The sequence below is a fragment of the Gobio gobio genome (genome assembly GCF_949357685.1).
Source record: "Gobio gobio genome assembly, chromosome: 3".
NCBI classification, from domain to species: domain Eukaryota; kingdom Metazoa; phylum Chordata; class Actinopteri; order Cypriniformes; family Gobionidae; genus Gobio; species Gobio gobio.
The window spans coordinates 61,739,376-61,756,224 of NC_137099.1; the positions used below are offsets into that span (position 1 = coordinate 61,739,376).

The 16,849-nt window shown below is 36.7% G+C and overlaps 2 protein-coding genes across 6 annotated transcripts in view; both read right to left on the minus strand.

The window, feature by feature from the left end:
• Positions 1-16,849, minus strand: part of LOC307124221 (uncharacterized protein) — a gene marked incomplete at its 3' end in the record, with an annotated part of 717,433 nt that overhangs the window by 72,896 nt on the left and 627,688 nt on the right. The window lies entirely within an intron of this gene.
• Positions 10,791-16,849, minus strand: part of LOC307122987 (sialoadhesin-like) — a 93,622-nt gene continuing 87,563 nt past the window's right edge. For 4 of the 5 annotated variants that reach the window (XM_079811345.1, XM_079811346.1, XM_079811344.1 and 1 more), the window contains 7 exons: positions 16,022-16,279; positions 15,687-15,929; positions 15,501-15,603; positions 15,381-15,426; positions 12,748-12,825; positions 12,459-12,528; positions 10,791-12,372 (listed from right to left, as the gene is read on the minus strand). In XM_079811345.1, the coding sequence (XP_079667471.1) occupies positions 12,484-12,528; positions 12,748-12,825; positions 15,381-15,426; positions 15,501-15,603; positions 15,687-15,929; positions 16,022-16,279 (773 nt within the window). In that variant the 3' untranslated portion in view covers positions 10,791-12,372; positions 12,459-12,483. The remainder of the gene's footprint in view (positions 12,373-12,458; positions 12,529-12,747; positions 12,826-15,380; positions 15,427-15,500; positions 15,604-15,686; positions 15,930-16,021; positions 16,280-16,849) is intronic. The other variant, XM_079811347.1, reaches the window with a different exon arrangement.

Below are 16,849 nucleotides of genomic sequence, written 5' to 3' on the forward strand. Positions count from 1 at the left end.
AATATAAATATAAATGATAAAATTATGTCTAAGGAGTAAAAACCCCTAAAGAGATGTTTAGTGGTGGATACAAGTGTTTTCTTATTTTACGACCATCATACTTTTAAATCACAATTGATCATTTTACTGATACACTGAAAAAAAATCATAATTGTGCACATTTACAATGGACAATGTATAATTTTAAAGTTTCAACATGCTCAATATTATCAGCTTCAGTTATTCTGACTCTTGTGCTCCTGTAACTTTCCCTTTAAGTGGTCAGTTTTGTTTGTGATTTTCACATGTGCTTGTTCAGACCGCCACCAGAGGTCACCGTCTCCTGCTACTGACAATTATTCATCTTCATGTGTTTATTGTTTTATCTTGTGCTGTGTTCAAAGACATTTATATGTTTGCATTATAACTCTGAATGCATCAATTCCTGCATCTCCTCTGGTTTATTCCATCCCTCTTTACTTTAATAGCAGCTCTTTATCTCATTATTTGAATGTTTTCTATTGTATTTCCTGCTTTTGGGAGAAGGGTACACTCTCAGAAAAAAAGGTACAGTGGCGATAAAATTTTGTTCCTTGGGGAACTAAACGTATGTATCTGTTCATTTAAAGGTACACAATTGGTGTTTAGGGTACAATTATGCCATAGTTTTCCTCTACTTAGAGCAGGGGTGGGCAAGTTCAGTCCTAGAGAATCGCTGTCCTGCAGAGTTTGACTCCAACCCTGAAAGACATCTATAGAAGCTCTTATTGAGAATTAACAGAGGTTTAGATGTTGATGTTTTATGGAAAATGTTTGGTCACCATTATGGTGATCAGTGTTTCGTTTAGTTGGCCAGTTTGACTCTCTACTCTCGGGACACAACACATAATCTGTTCAAATCAAAAGAAGCCATACACTTAAACTTTTTTCTCCCTTGAATGTGATTAAAAATAAAAATTCAGAAGGTTTAATCTGTAGCATGCAAGTGTTGTTGGTGTAAAATTATTTATTAATGTTTTGAGTCAGTGATAAGTTTAGACAGACATTTTTTCTTCATGACAATTTTTGTTTATGGTTTCTTTAAATTGGATCACGTGTTTTGTTAACATTGTAAAACTAACGCACATAAAAACACAAGAGTCAAACTGCCCAACTACAGCAAACACTGATCACGCATAATATTTTCTATAAAACATCAACATCTAAACCTCTGTTAGTTCTCAATAAGAGCTTCTATAGATCTATTTCAGGGTTGGAGTCAAACTTTGCAGGACAGTGACTCTCTAGGACTGAACTTGCCTACTTGCCTGAAAAATGACAACTGAAAACGGAATAGACATGTTTTGTGAATAAAACGTCTTTTTGCTAAATTGGATAAAGGGCATATTGCAGGTAAAAATTTTTTTAGATTAATATATAACCTTGTATGAAAATACCATATGAAAAGGTAATGCAGGATTTAAAATGTTTTAAAAAGACATTAGAGCACAAATTTAGTAGATAAAGTTGGCCGCTTGGAAAAAGCGCTTTTTTTTCCAACATCGCGTAATATTACGTCACAAGAGGGAGTCGCTCGCCCAGCTCTGCGTTGGCTCAGTGCAGAATAGGTTGGTATTCAGTAGAGTCTGTGTATTTTCGGTAGTTTTTCTATTCCAATGTATCATTGTCATGTTATATTATTGTGTCCAGCCAGTCCGGACATCGAGTCTACAGGTTTCCTAAAAACAAAAAGTTAGGAATTCAGCATGGTGGCATTTTGTGCAGGTGAAGAAAATGGACTTCCCTTTGCGCATCTGCTTCGAAACACACGGTGGTGTGTATAGTGTAAATTTCCATCCATTAGCCCAAAAAACGAAAACTAATGACGTGGTCAAAAGGAATTCTGCGTGTAAGCCTTTTCAGCCTTTAGGTGAAGTTCTTTTAATTTATTGATATCTCATTTTAAATCTGACTCCATTAATAATTGTATCTGACTCCAATTCTATCTGACTCCATAAAGTGTGTTACATTTAGAGTTTATCAGCTGATTTGAAGATTAGTTGCGATTTAATTTAGATCAATGATTTTTCATAGTATCACTTATTTTCAAATATTAATATCCTCCATGGGACACGGAATCTCAAATAGGCTAAGTGTCCGGATTTTCACTTGCTCTAACGGTCACAGATTAGTCAGTTCTGATATTACAGAGGATTGCAGGGTGAACTATCTTACCTCTAAGTGAGTCACACATGTGCACTCATAATAAAACATGTAATTTTAGTGATAGTCACGAAAACTGCAACTTATAATAACAGTGGCAGGTCAGAAATCAGGTTTTCCCTCATGCATGGCTCAATGCTCCCGCTATGGAGTTCCCAGTATGGCCTGCCCTGGCAGAGAGATCTGCGGTAACTCCTACAAACCCCGCATGGACATGAATAAAATAATGATTTCAGAAAGATACAGAATAAATCAAGATTAACATTTATTTCGGCCAGACAGGAAAAGTAAATACGTAAACAAGAATCCATGGTACACAACTGATCAGCGTAAAAACATAAAACACAATTGCAAAGCAATATGAAAATAATTTAAAAGAGTCATCATGTCTGGCACATCTACATGCAGTTTGCACGGGGGGTCTGATTACAGAATATTCCCCCAGAGAGTTAGAACATCCAACCTTAAATACTCCAACTAGAACAAAAGGGCTGTAAATACTTGCAACACCCCCACCTGGTTTTGGGGGAGTGGATCAGATATCTTTGAAGAGACTACTCAAAGGAGAACTGAATTCTCATTAGTTTTCCAATCTTTCTAATACGACCAGTGACTGCAGTGAAACTGAGACCATTTTACCATTCGCACTGAGACCTTTAAAAAGACATCAAACATGAAAAGGATAAAACAATACATTTACAAATAACATCATCACTGATATATCTGCATTTGGTGACTTGAAACCAGGACAAGGAGAGGGCAAAATGGGGAGGGGGGAGGAATGTTTGTCAGGGTGTTGTCACAGTTTCTGTGAGATCTTTTCCTCAAGATTAGTGACTTTTATTGTTCAATTGCTGAGGTATGTATCTCAGCTTTTGTCTTAGCACCAAAACCGACTCTTACAGACGGCCCCTGGCCCATTGGGACAAATTCAGATTAGTTCCCAAGGGGACATACTTGGACATTCCTTGTTTCCATATTTTGGATGTAATTTCCGAAGTGTTCATGGTGCTTATCCTGGAGTTAACAACACAAGTCAATGGGTGCCGGATTCAAGCAGTCACCTGAAATAACAACATTAAGACAGGCTGAACATGAAGATGAAAACACTGCTGAAATACACCTCAGTGGCACAGTCCCGTTAGGTGCAGGCGTACTGTGCTGATTGGATGCTGAAGCAATTAGGCAGGATATCTGTTATCCCGTTGGTCAGGTTTGTTTCCACCTGCCGATGATTGTGATGATTTTCAGTCTGTAGAATGACTTGTTGTCCCAAGTCAGTTGCGTTAGTAAGCATGAGCAGAAAGTGTCAGTGGAAAGTGTCTTTACACTTTGAGGAAACATCTGTGTCCTCCCCAGGATTCTTATCAATAGCTGACCCTTAGAGAAATCCTCGGTCACCTTCAAGCAGAAGGTTTGGTTTGCCGGGCAGGTCAGATCTCCATGGGTGAAGGAATCATCGTGTGCTAGACACCTGAACAAATTCTGAATAACCATGCAATAATTGAACACTGATGACTTTGTGGTTATTGTGAGATGGAAAAAGAGAGTTGTTGGATAATCACAAGAACATCAAAATAACAACACATGATAAACTCCTGTCAGAAGTGCGAGTGGTAAAAACGGTCTCATTTCTCAGTGTCATATATTTAGTGAGCAAGTCTCATTTGATCGCCAGATTCTTCAATACCACTAGTGATATTGAAGTGGAATTTAAACATGGTCTGGATGAATTGAAGGAAGGGTATCAAAACCGTCAATAGAACAGTAGATTTACCAGCAGTATGCATCATTAAAATATATCACGTAATTAAACATGGAAATACACAATTGAATAATTGCCATTATAAAATTGTTTGTATCAGTTATTTTAAATGCAAATCATTATTGAATTCTTATGTTTCAATCAGATTACTCAGAGAATGAGATTTACAGAAAAAGAGATTTAAAATCTTTAGTTAAACTTTGGCACTCATCTTCTGCGCATTTTGATGTACAGGCGGAGTCACACTCAATGATGCAGGTCTGACTGAGAATTGTTTACTTAATTTATAGAAATGCCTGCATCCCAGATCTAAGTCTTTAGATATATTTTATTGTCATTAGTCATATGTTGTAAACCAGGGGCCCTTCCAGTTTTCAACAATGCTAAGGACTGGACATATTAAACATTTTGTCCATCAGTTTACTGATCAATTAATTGTCCATTAATTAATGTGTGACAAAGCCATGCACATGTTTTATGCATCTTGCAGTGTTTACATACAGGAAGTTGACATGGCTGTAAGCCGTAAAATTATTCAAACCAAATAAAAGGTAATTATGAAAGTAAAATTGTTCAAACCAAATAAAAAGGAATTATGAAAAATAATTCATTTTGTCCTGTATGTATGAAGATTAATAGTGTATGATAAATTTGCATTATGTGTATGATTTTGGCCTGGATAGTCCCATGATCTATGCCAGGAAAAATGTGTTGTGCGGTGATAGAATTAAGGATGTGTGTTGTGTATGGATGTGTATAGGAGATGGGTGGTGTCTATCCTACCATAATCTGTGTTGTATAATTTTATTCCAGTTTTTATACTGGGAAGCCATTTAACTATGTGTGCTGTGAAGTGTGAATGGCTTCATGAAGTCTCTTCCCTCCCATCTCCTAGATGTTAAGTTGTGTGTGTGTGTCCTGACTTCAGACCCAGTGGAATCTGGATCTGAAGGGTGGCAGCCATTCACCTGAAAGGAAAACAAGCACAGAGCGAAATACAGTTTATCTTGAACCTTTACACAAATTTAATTAAGGTAGATGAGGCTATCTTATTTTTTCTTTACTGGTCTTAGCCAGATAGATTGTTGTAGATGGCTTTAACCTGTTACGGTTTTATGCCATTAGGAGAAAATTTGTTGTAGTTTACAAATACATGTATCATAATCATGATCATGTTTCTGTGAAGAAAAGGTAAGATAAACTGATTTATAATGGTCAGATCTGACTATGTGTAAATGCAGTCAGACCAGTTGCACCTTAAGTTGCTGTTGCAGTTGTGTTTACACAATCTGCTGTATTGTGATTTTATCACACCCAGGTCCCCTGGGGCAATCTCTTTAAATGATGCTGTTTATACAAGTCAGATCTGTTGTTTAGAGCATTCGTCACCAGGTGTTTATGGTGTCATTTGAACTCTTGACCCCTTGGATCTCTGTGATGTGTGACCCCTGTAGAGTGAATGCCTCAAGTTAACATAACACACAACTTTACATTCCCAGTAAAATGACTTCCCCAATCAGGTTCCATGTAATCTGCTGCTCCCAGAGAGGAATTTGCTAACACTTGCGAGTTTCTTTGCAATGGAAAACTTGTACCTCCCCTTTCTCATTGGGCTGCAGATCAATGAAATGTAAATTATTAGGCCTTGCCTGAATTCAACCTATTCAAGTTACAACAATCAGGTTACTCATTTAACTGGGCATTGTAATTTTTCTCATTTAAATTATTGCACAAATAGAAGGTACAGAAGTTCTTTCTCTTTAGGTTTTCCTCTTCAGTTTCTTCCTTCACAATTCTGTCCTTAACCATTTATATTCTCCTTCCCATCATTTCAACACTAATAATGCTCTTGCCTCCCTACTTGCACATCCCATCTTTCTACATTCTAATCCTTCTCATACTTTCCCAACCTTCTTTCCTCTTCTAAATAATGCTGAATTATCCTGAGATTAAAACCATTTCTGGCATTTATAATATAATTTACATTATAATCATAATATAAATCATATTATATTAAAATAGTATGAATTAAATAATCATTTTATTTGCTGGTCTCAAGAGGAGTCATTTGTCCATAATAATTTGTTATCATCTCACTGATCTTTAGATTGGTCCTGCAGCTGCTGCTGTGCTGGCCTGATCATTGTGTGCACAGCAACAAGACCAACTGGAGACCAGTTTTAGTTGCTGTGAACACTCAATAAACTGCAAACACTGAGAGCACAGATCAAATTATTGCTCAATTCAAAGATTTTTGTGACTACACAATATGGAATTGGGCACAATTTTCTTGTTTTAGGCTGAGAAGTTATCAGTTGCATTCTTTGGAGAATCTATTTGCATATGAAAAGAAAGGTTTGACAAACACAGGTCTGATGGAGAAAGCCAAAGATTATCTTTGGTCTGTTAACCTTCTCAGTCTCTTCTGAGACATTAATAAACACACAAAAGTGCAGTGATTGCAAAGTCTGAAGTAAGACCATAGTAAAACGCTATATTTTATAAGACATTTATAATTGTGACATCAGACCTGAACCAGTTTTGTCCACCTTCACATTTTACACACAAAGGATTCCAGTGAGATCGTTTCAATGTTATTTTAGCTCACTCTATTCACAAGATTTCATTCACAAGTTAACGTGACCATTTGTTCTTTTTCTTTGTCGCGTTGTTGCAGCAAAGCAAATTAACAAATGTAACTGGACATTTTCCTCAGAATTCAAGGTTTTAATTTACAGAGCTCTCTTGAGTACAGAAATAAAATTTACTCTCTTGCTGCGTGTGCAAACAAGGAGAATTTTAAAGCAAGGGATATCATTTCTACTCTACGCTGTTGCTTTCATGTCCCTGATAAGCAATATGGTTGTCTTCTTTTCACGCCCCATCAGATTTATACAGTATTCAGTACTATACACTCCCAACATTTATAAAAGGCAAATAAGAATGGACTTACCATAACAGCTGAAGAAAGAGAAGAAGATCAAACCTCTCGCTTGTGGCATCCCAATATTTAGCTGAAAAGACACTCGCCACCGGGAGATCACGTCGAAGTCACCACTGTAAAATTCCATCCATTAGCCCAAAAAACGAAAACTAATGACGTGGTCAAAAGGAATTCTGCGTGTAAGCCTTTTCAGCCTTTAGGTGAAGTTCTTTTAATTTATTGATATCTCATTTTAAATCTGACTCCATTAATAATTGTATCTGACTCCAATTCTATCTGACTCCATAAAGTGTGTTACATTTAGAGTTTATCAGCTGATTTGAAGATTAGTGGCGATTTAATTTAGATCAATGATTTTTCATAGTATCACTTATTTTCAAATATTAATATCCTCCATGGGACACGGAGTCGCAAATAGGCTAAGCGTCCGGATTTCGCTTGCTCTAACGGTCACAGATTAGTCAGTTCTGATATTACAGAGGATTGCAGGGTGAACTATCTTACCTCTAAGTGAGTCACACATGTGCACTCATAATAAAACATGTAATTTTAGTGATAGTCACGAAAACTGCAACTTATAATAACAGTGGCAGGTCAGAAATCAGGTTTTCCCTCATGCATGGCTCAATGCTCCCGCTATGGAGTTCCCAGTATGGCCTGCCCTGGCAGAGAGATCTGCGGTAACTCCTACAAACCCCGCATGGACATGAATAAAATAATGATTTCAGAAAGATACAGAATAAATCAAGATTAACATTTATTTCGGCCAGACAGGAAAAGTAAATACGTAAACAAGAATCCATGGTACACAACTGATCAGCGTAAAAACATAAAACACAATTGCAAAGCAATATGAAAATAATTTAAAAGAGTCATCATGTCTGGCACATCTACATGCAGTTTGCACGGGGGGTCTGATTACAGAATATTCCCCCAGAGAGTTAGAACATCCAACCTTAAATACTCCAACTAGAACAAAAGGGCTGTAAATACTTGCAACACCCCCACCTGGTTTTGGGGGAGTGGATCAGATATCTTTGAAGAGACTACTCAAAGGAGAACTGAATTCTCATTAGTTTTCCAATCTTTCTAATACGACCAGTGACTGCAGTGAAACTGAGACCATTTTACCATTCGCACTGAGACCTTTAAAAAGACATCAAACATGAAAAGGATAAAACAATACATTTACAAATAACATCATCACTGATATATCTGCATTTGGTGACTTGAAACCAGGACAAGGAGAGGGCAAAATGGGGAGGGGGGAGGAATGTTTGTCAGGGTGTTGTCACAGTTTCTGTGAGATCTTTTCCTCAAGATTAGTGACTTTTATTGTTCAATTGCTGAGGTATGTATCTCAGCTTTTGTCTTAGCACCAAAACCGACTCTTACAATAGTACTTTAGACCGGAGGATTATCATCCCAGCGATATGATGGAGTCAAACATTGTTATACTCATGTAAAGAGGCTACACACTGGCTCCGTGACTTGAGCGTGGCGTTTTCTATGTCTTTACACACAAGAAGCGTGTCTGACGCGGCGCTGCTGCTGACGTACAGGGAGGGCTATACTTCATGTAAAACCAACAGCAAAGACCATGTGTGCGTCTCAATCATGGTCTCAATGAGCTCCCTAGTTCAGTAGTCAGGATACTGATCAGGACATTATAAGTCAATGGGCTGACTCCCTGATCAGTGCCCTGACTAATGTAATTTATTAATATGTATTTGTGTCAAAATGACAAACAGCTTTTCCTATTCTATTTTGCCTGGAAACGCTTCCAACACACTTATGTGCCGTGAAAAATATGCTTCGGTTCTATTTCTAGCATGTGCTTTCGGCCGCGCGTGTCACGCAGCCAGTGTGTAGCTTGCCTAAAGGATGAATAAACATCCACACGCGATGCTTCTTTGCCGTCGTGTTCACAAAGTGTACATTAACACAACTGAATACAGTCTCACACTTTTTCGAAAAAAAGTTCTGAATTATGTTTTGGTAATGGAAATATTTTATTCATGCCATGTATGTACATTCAAGTTCACTCGAATATCATAACGTCATATGCATCCACACACTATCGGTGAATCGGCATGAAATAAACCCATAACACAGAATTAATGAATAAAGGTTAAACACAATAACACTGTCTGTGGTTCAGCCGCCAGCGGAAGATATATATATATATATTTATATGGATTCTGATACTGGTCCGTTTCGCGGGTGCGTTCCGGAAGCCGCGACACCTCCGCGGCCGATGTGTGGGATGTGACGGTCCCGGATCCGTCAGAGATGCAGCTCGGAGAAAACGTGAACTGTGCACCGTGAGTCTTGTTTTTAAAACATTTGCTAAGTACCAAATCAGTCGACGTGATGAGAAACCGCTAACGTTATATCACATAACGTTTAATGTGGACGGATATTAACGAGTGTGACTTTTCCTGATGGTCAAAGACTATTAGTTTCTGTTATTGGTAACCCACTGAGCAAAGTTATGTCCAAAAGAGGCGTCCACTGAGGAGCCAGAATGAAAGTTTTTATGACGTCTGTTTTTGACGTGTTCTGCACGCCCGATATAGACGCTCATGGAACCTCAAGGTTAAAAACTAGTTCGAATGTGCTCATTGTGGACATATTTTCCATTTGTAATTGCAAAGCAACTCACAGACAGTGTGTGTTTGTCCAGAAATCTTGAAAATAAAAGAAACTTAGCTCACACCTTTAGACACTTTAGACAACTTAGCATCTGTAATTCACACATCTTTGGATCGTGAGAGAATCGTGGGATTCAATCCAGGATCTTCTTGCTGTGAGGAGACAGTGTTTCCCACTGAGACACTGGTGCTGCCCTTAATCACAGACATAAGACACACTTTGACTTTTTCTGTCAGACGTCTACAGAAGCTCTTACTGAGAATTAACAGAGCTTTAGATGTTGATATTTATGTTTCTTTTGAAGTCCCCATTGTGGTGGGAAGTGTTTGCTTTAGTTGGGCTCAATAAAATTGAAGTTGAATTCAATAAAACTTTGTTTTTAAGTGTTGTGCGTTTAAACATGATATCTATAAAATAGTGTATAGGCCTACACAGAGAATTGCAATGCTGACAAGTGTGAGAGGTCTCTGTCCCCTGTGAATGTTGACATCCTAATCTTAAAAAAAAAAAAACAGCTCAGGCCCATTTTCATGTCTCAGGTTGTTTTTAGTCAAATTTGATTTATTCAGATGGTTATTTATTTATTTTATTTTTGTTAACACCAAAAGTTCCTTGTTAACCTATAAACCATAGAGGTTATTTTAACACCAAAAGTTTTCATGTAATAAATGGAAAGCAAATAAAAATAGTCTCCTCCCCCTTTTATTCTGATCCGAAAAATGATCTGATCCGTGACTCCTGATCCGTAGTGTGATCCGAACCATGAGTTTTGTGATCCGTTGCACCACTAGTGTAGGCTGCAACATTCGCATGTAAACCGTAAATGACAAACACAACCAAGAAAACTTTTATCATGTGGTTTCATTCATACTTCGATGTTTAGAAGACAGCAAACTCCGCAGACAAAAATAAAACGCACACTCTTGTTTGATGTGGGTAGTGCTAGAGCCTAGACCTGTCTGTGTAGCCTAAAATAATGTTTATATATATATATATATATATATATATATATATATATATATATATATATATATATATATATATATATATATATATATATATATATATATATATATATATATATATATATATATATATATATATATATATATATATATATATATATATATATATATATATATATATATATAAATATATAAAGAATATATTTGTAAATCTACCCATTTAAACCATTTTAATTATTCAGCTTGGGTCAAAGTATAGTATATATCCCTTTAAACTGCATGAGGTTAATAATCAGGTTTATTGAAGGCCCTAGTTCTAAAAACATACAAAGTAAAACATAAAGAGGGATTCATCATAAAATACATAATACAGCATAATACATAAAGATTAAAAAAAATGAAGATTACGCTCCAAAAAAAAAAAAAAAAAAAGACATTACACACAATAACGTTTTTTTTCTTTTTTTCTTGCAAAGGTTCAAAGAGAACAAATTAGGTTAAAATAAAACTATCACCTGGTGTAACCCACTCAAATGATTGAGGTAATTTACTATTTCTGTTAATAATAATACTTGAGAATAATTGTCTCTTTATCCACATGCATTTATGTATTTTTTTTCTCTTCCTTAATGCATAGCAAGTTTAGGCATGTAAAATATATATTTTTTATATGTATATCTTTGTATTTAATTTAGTTGTGAAACGCAATTGAATACTAGAGAAGTGCGTTGATGGTTGCTGACGTCACTTGCGTGCCAGCTCATGGTGAGAGAAATGCGAGCCGCATTTTGGCTGTCGCTTAACTTTATCCATCCTCGTTATTAAATGCCTGAACTGTGTCATTTGCATTAGTGTGTGTTTGACGAGATCAGACTGTTTGCACTCGCTGTGGTGGTTCGTTTTCACTGGGAGAGATTGCGCCATTGGGACTTCACTACGGATGGACTGTGTCATCATTGGATTTTTCATCATAAGGACGGAAAAGTTTCTTCATCGTTTGAGTCTGTAGGCTCTCATACACACAAACAAACTGAACTGTGTCACACACTTTCTTATTGCATTTGGGACTTCGGTATTCATATACATTTTGTTATTGACTGTTCGGGTTATTGTAATTTTTTTTATTATTTCTTTTATCTTCAAAATTTTAATTATTGAGTGTCACCTTTACTGTTCAACTGAAGTGTGATAAACGGAGAAAATTTTCTTTGTTACATGTAAAAAGAAAGAAAATTGCAACCATATTGCAATACAGTAAGAGAAAGAAAGAACAAGAAAATAACAGTGAATACAAATAATTTTCATTGAAACTGATTATTGTGTATGCACATAATTCAAGTGACTAAACTGAGATTTTTTTTTTTTTATTTCATATAAGTGCAGAGACATAACCAATTTTTTTAGTGTTGGACCCCGAACCCGAGACTCCAAACAACACTGAAGAGATATTATAGGTGTTTGGAGATCTCAGACTCTGTAGATATTTTTTTCTCCTTTTCTTCAAGCTAAATCTGATTAAAGGAAGGGTTACACCGGTATCATGGACAAGGCTTAAAATAGTCTCAGACTAAAATGCATGTTTGAGCTGTTTTAACTAAAAGCAACTTCCATTGGCATATTTTAAAATATGTCACTGCCATTGTTTTGTGTCGAGGTGCACACCAGTAATATATATTTTTATTCTAAGGCACGTTTATAAAAGCTACTTTAATGTTCTAATTTAAGTAAGGCCTAATCCTGGAAAAACAGGCCTTTAGTGTCTCATTACTAATGATCCCTGTCAATCATCAGTGGCTCCACCCACAGAGCTCAGGATTGGTTCCTTTGAGCTCCGCTTCTTACTGCAGCATCTTCCTGTTGATCTGAACACACAATAAGATGAAGAAAGACTGACTGAAGTTCATCAACAAAATTATAAAGAAGAAGAGCTGCAGGTTCTGACACTTACTGATGGATTCTCATGTTCAGAAAAGCTAAAGAGTTGTGCAGGAGTCTTCAGGAGGTCTGGGATCAACGATCTGTGTGAAAGAGAGCGAGAGATCGGTCATGTGATCATCTGTGATGGAGGATCTAGACCCTCAAGGTTCAAGATGCATTGGCGCTGCACAGACCGATCGGCGTATGACATCAAAGTACCGCAAGAGCGATTGGAGGGCAAATTACTTATGCTTTTGAATCGCTCTCACAGTACCGATGCAGCTCGAAAACAAGCCTTCTGACTTTGACGTCTCACTTACTGTAAGTGTGTCGTATAGGTTAAAGGTCATGGACTTGAGCTCAAGTGCTTTAAATGCGTCTTCATTGTAATAAGAGATCTATAGGGACAGAGACAGAAGGACTACGTCAAAAAAATGGGAGCAGGCAATATAAGCAAAATGTATAGCTATATATATATATATATATATATATATATATATATATATATATATATATATATATATATATATATATATATATATATATATATATATATATATATATATATATATATATATATATATATATATATATATATATATATATATATATATATATATATATATATATATATATATATATATATAAAATATAATATAATAACATATAATAAAACATCAACACCTAAACTTCTGTTAAATCTCAATAAGAGCTTATTTAGATGTCTTTCAGGGTTGGAGTCAAACTCTGCAGGACAGTGACTCTCTAGGACTGAACTTCCCAGATAGCAACATTGTGTCGGCCCAGATCTGGCCCACATCTGGCACTTGTGGCATACTGATCTGGCCCACATGCTGCGTGGAATGACGGCCCTTGAGTGGCCCACTCCTGTTTGCCAGATCTGGGCCACAAGCAGGCCAGAGCAATGCCACATGTCAGCCAAGAGCAAAGAAATAAACCAGAACTGGACCTTATCTGAGCCACAACATCTGTGTATTAGATATGGAGTCATCTCAGCCTTAATAAACCTGTTAACAAGCAGAATCACTGAAGAGAGAAGAGAACAGAAAAAGAAACAAGCAGAGAGACAAGAACTACAACTGACTTCAGCCACAGCCTTAGATGAAATGAACTGAAGATAAAAGACGACATTAAATCTCTGAAGATCTCAGCAGAGGAGGATTAAACAACTCCACAAACAGCATTACCAGCTTCACACATTACCAGACTGACTTTATTTCTGTTATACGACTACAGAAGCTCTTATTGAGAATCAACAGAAGTTTAACTCTAATGTGTTTCACAGTGATCAGTGTTTCCATTAGTTGGGCTCTTTACTCTTATAAAGTGTCTTCCTCTTTTGGCTTCTGCGAATGTATGTTGGTAAAACACATTTGAAGTAGCAAAGAAAGCTAAATAGAAGTAACATCCATTGATTATGATTACCTGGTGATGGTTTTATAATGACATTTTATATATTAAATTGCCTGGTGTTATTTGAGTATAACAAGTGTGTTATGTTAATAATACATTTGCACTTAAAACCTTGTTTTACTGAAGCATGAGATTCTGCAGTATTATAAAAATCAATTATTAGATTTTAACAACGCTCAAAAAATTAATCTGACCTCAATCAGATACACACACATATCAAGAATCGGCGTATGAATCTCATCAATGGTGACAAACAAAATAATAGGAAAATTCAGCTATAAAATAATAGGAGTTATGTACTATGCTGGTACCCAGCATGCATTGCAACATGGCATTTTTGATTGTCACCATTGTTGAAAATCATGTGCTGTGTTGATGTCTGTGTGTGTCTACCTGTCATCATAGGTTACATTTTTATTCATGTTTGTTAAAATCTTCTTACTGATGCTTCAGTAACACGGGGTTCGTAATGAAAATGCATTAATAACACAATTGTTAGAACCAAATGATATAATTGATTTCATGATGATTTTAAAACCATCACCAAGTAATCATATTCACCTGATGTAACTTCTCTTTAGCTTTAACATACATTCACAGAAACCAAAAGAAGAAGACATTTAATAAGAGTAAAGAAGCCAACTAATGGAAACGCTGATCACCGTCATGGTGACTTCAGATGAAACACATTAGAGTTAAACCTCTGTTAATTCTCAATAAGAGCTTCTGTAGTCATCTGACAGAAGTAAAGTCAGTCTGGTTAGTAATGTGTGAAGCTGGTAATGCTGTTTGTGGAGTTGTTTAATCCTCCTTTGCTGAGATCTTCAGAGATTGAATGTCTTCTTTTATCTTCAGTTGATTTCATCTAAAGCTGTGGCTGAAGTCAGTTGTAGTGCTTGTCTTTATGCTCGTTTCTTTTTCTGTTCTCTTCTCTCCTTCAGTGATTCTGCTTGTTAACAGGTTTATTAAAGCTGAGCTGACTCCATATCTAATATACACAGATTTTGTGGCTCAGATAAGGTCCAGTTCTGGTTTATTTATTTGCTCTTGGCTGACATGCGGCATTGCTCTGGCCTGCTTGTGGCCCAGATCTGGCAAACAGGAGTGGGCCACTCAAGGGCCGTCATTCCACGCAGCATGTGGGCCAGATCAGTATGCCACAAGTGGGCCGGCACAATGTTGCTATCTGGGTTGCCTACCCCTGCTCTAATTAGAGGAAAACAATGGTATAAATGTACCTTAAGGACCAATTGTGTATCTTTTAAAGGTACAGTGAAGAGATATAAGAGAATATAAGAGTGTATATTATATATATATATATATATATATATATATATATATATATATATATATATATATATATATATATATACTTATAACATAAGAGAATTGTCTCATATGAGTAATTTGTTTGTGAAGCTGCTTGTGCTGTGCAGATCACAGAGACAGATTACACAGATAACGGCTGATCGACTGATTTTCTGCTTCTGTAAAGTCGTGTTGTGTTCGAATGATTTACCTCTTTCACTGCGAGATCTTCAGTTTTAACACTTCTTTGTTTCTTTCTGTGATAATGACAGACATTGATCATTTCAAATACATTCATCCATATGCTGTTAATGTTGTTTGTGGTTCTCACATTATAAACAGGATGACAGTGATAATGATGAACACGACAATGAATATTGCTCCACATTCCACTGTGATCCCGAAAACTGCATGCCAACTGGATCTATAATGCTCTGAAAGAAAGAATCATTATCAGCTAAAACTAACTGTCCAGACTGAAGAAAGTTATACAGGTTTGCTCTTACAAAAGCTTCACCTGTGACAGTTACAGCGTCTGATCTCTGAGATCCATGTTGATTGTGAGCCTGACAGTAGAAGCGTCCACTCTGTAGTGCCCTGAAACTCTGTCCAGATCCAACAGCTGAGGTTTCATTCTCCTTAAACCAGCTGAAGTTCAGAGCAGGAGGGTTTGAATCACTGCTGCAGCTCAGAGTCACTGAATCTCCCTCCACTATTACACCAGATCCACTCATCAACACTGAGACGCTCCTGGGTGAGTCTGAAAAGGACAAAAATAAACTTTATACTTATGTTTACGATTGTTAATCCACTCATTTTTTGATCACAGTTACTGAATCATAATTAACTCACACATGACGTTTAGAGTCACAGCATCATAGTTTTTCTCTCCATGTTCATTGATGGATCTGCACTTGTATTCTCCACTGTCATCAGAGCTGATATTTGAGATGCTGTAGATTCTTCCAGATCCTACAATCGTTCCTCCTTTAAACCAGCTGAAGTTCAGAGCAGGAGGGTTTGAATCACTGCTGCAGTTCAGAGTCACTGAATCTCCCTCCACTATTACACCAGATGGACTGATGGACACTGAGACGCTCCTTGGTGGGTCTATCACACAATAAATTCAGTTAATTAGTTAATTGAGTGATGATTGTTTGATTATTGAAGATACCTGATGATAATGAGCAGAATCACCAAAGGAAAGAGAAACACAAGAACGAGGGGTTACACGGGTAACCTAGGTTCTGTGAATGAAGTCAACATGCCACAGTATGGGTCAGCCTAGGGCTGGGCGATATATATCGTGTGATTGTTATGCGCATCTCATCAGTAAAGCCGGTTAATTGATTAGTAGTAAATCGCCTTCACCTGCTTTCAGATGGAGCGGCATTTACTACAAAGAGCCGTAGTTAACTGACAAGCTGAGCCATATCGCATTAATATCGGGGACCTATCGCCAGCGATAATTAATGCGATATGGCTCAGCTTGTCAGTTAACTACGGCTCTTTGTACACAGCAAAAACTCCAGTGTTAAATTAACACTCCTGGGAGTGTATGAGTCCACTCAAGAGTGTTGAAGGTAATGAGATAATTAAGTGATTAATTTAGTGATGATTGATCATTATTGAAGACACCTGATGATAACAAGCAGAATCTCTGAAGGAGAAAATCTCAAA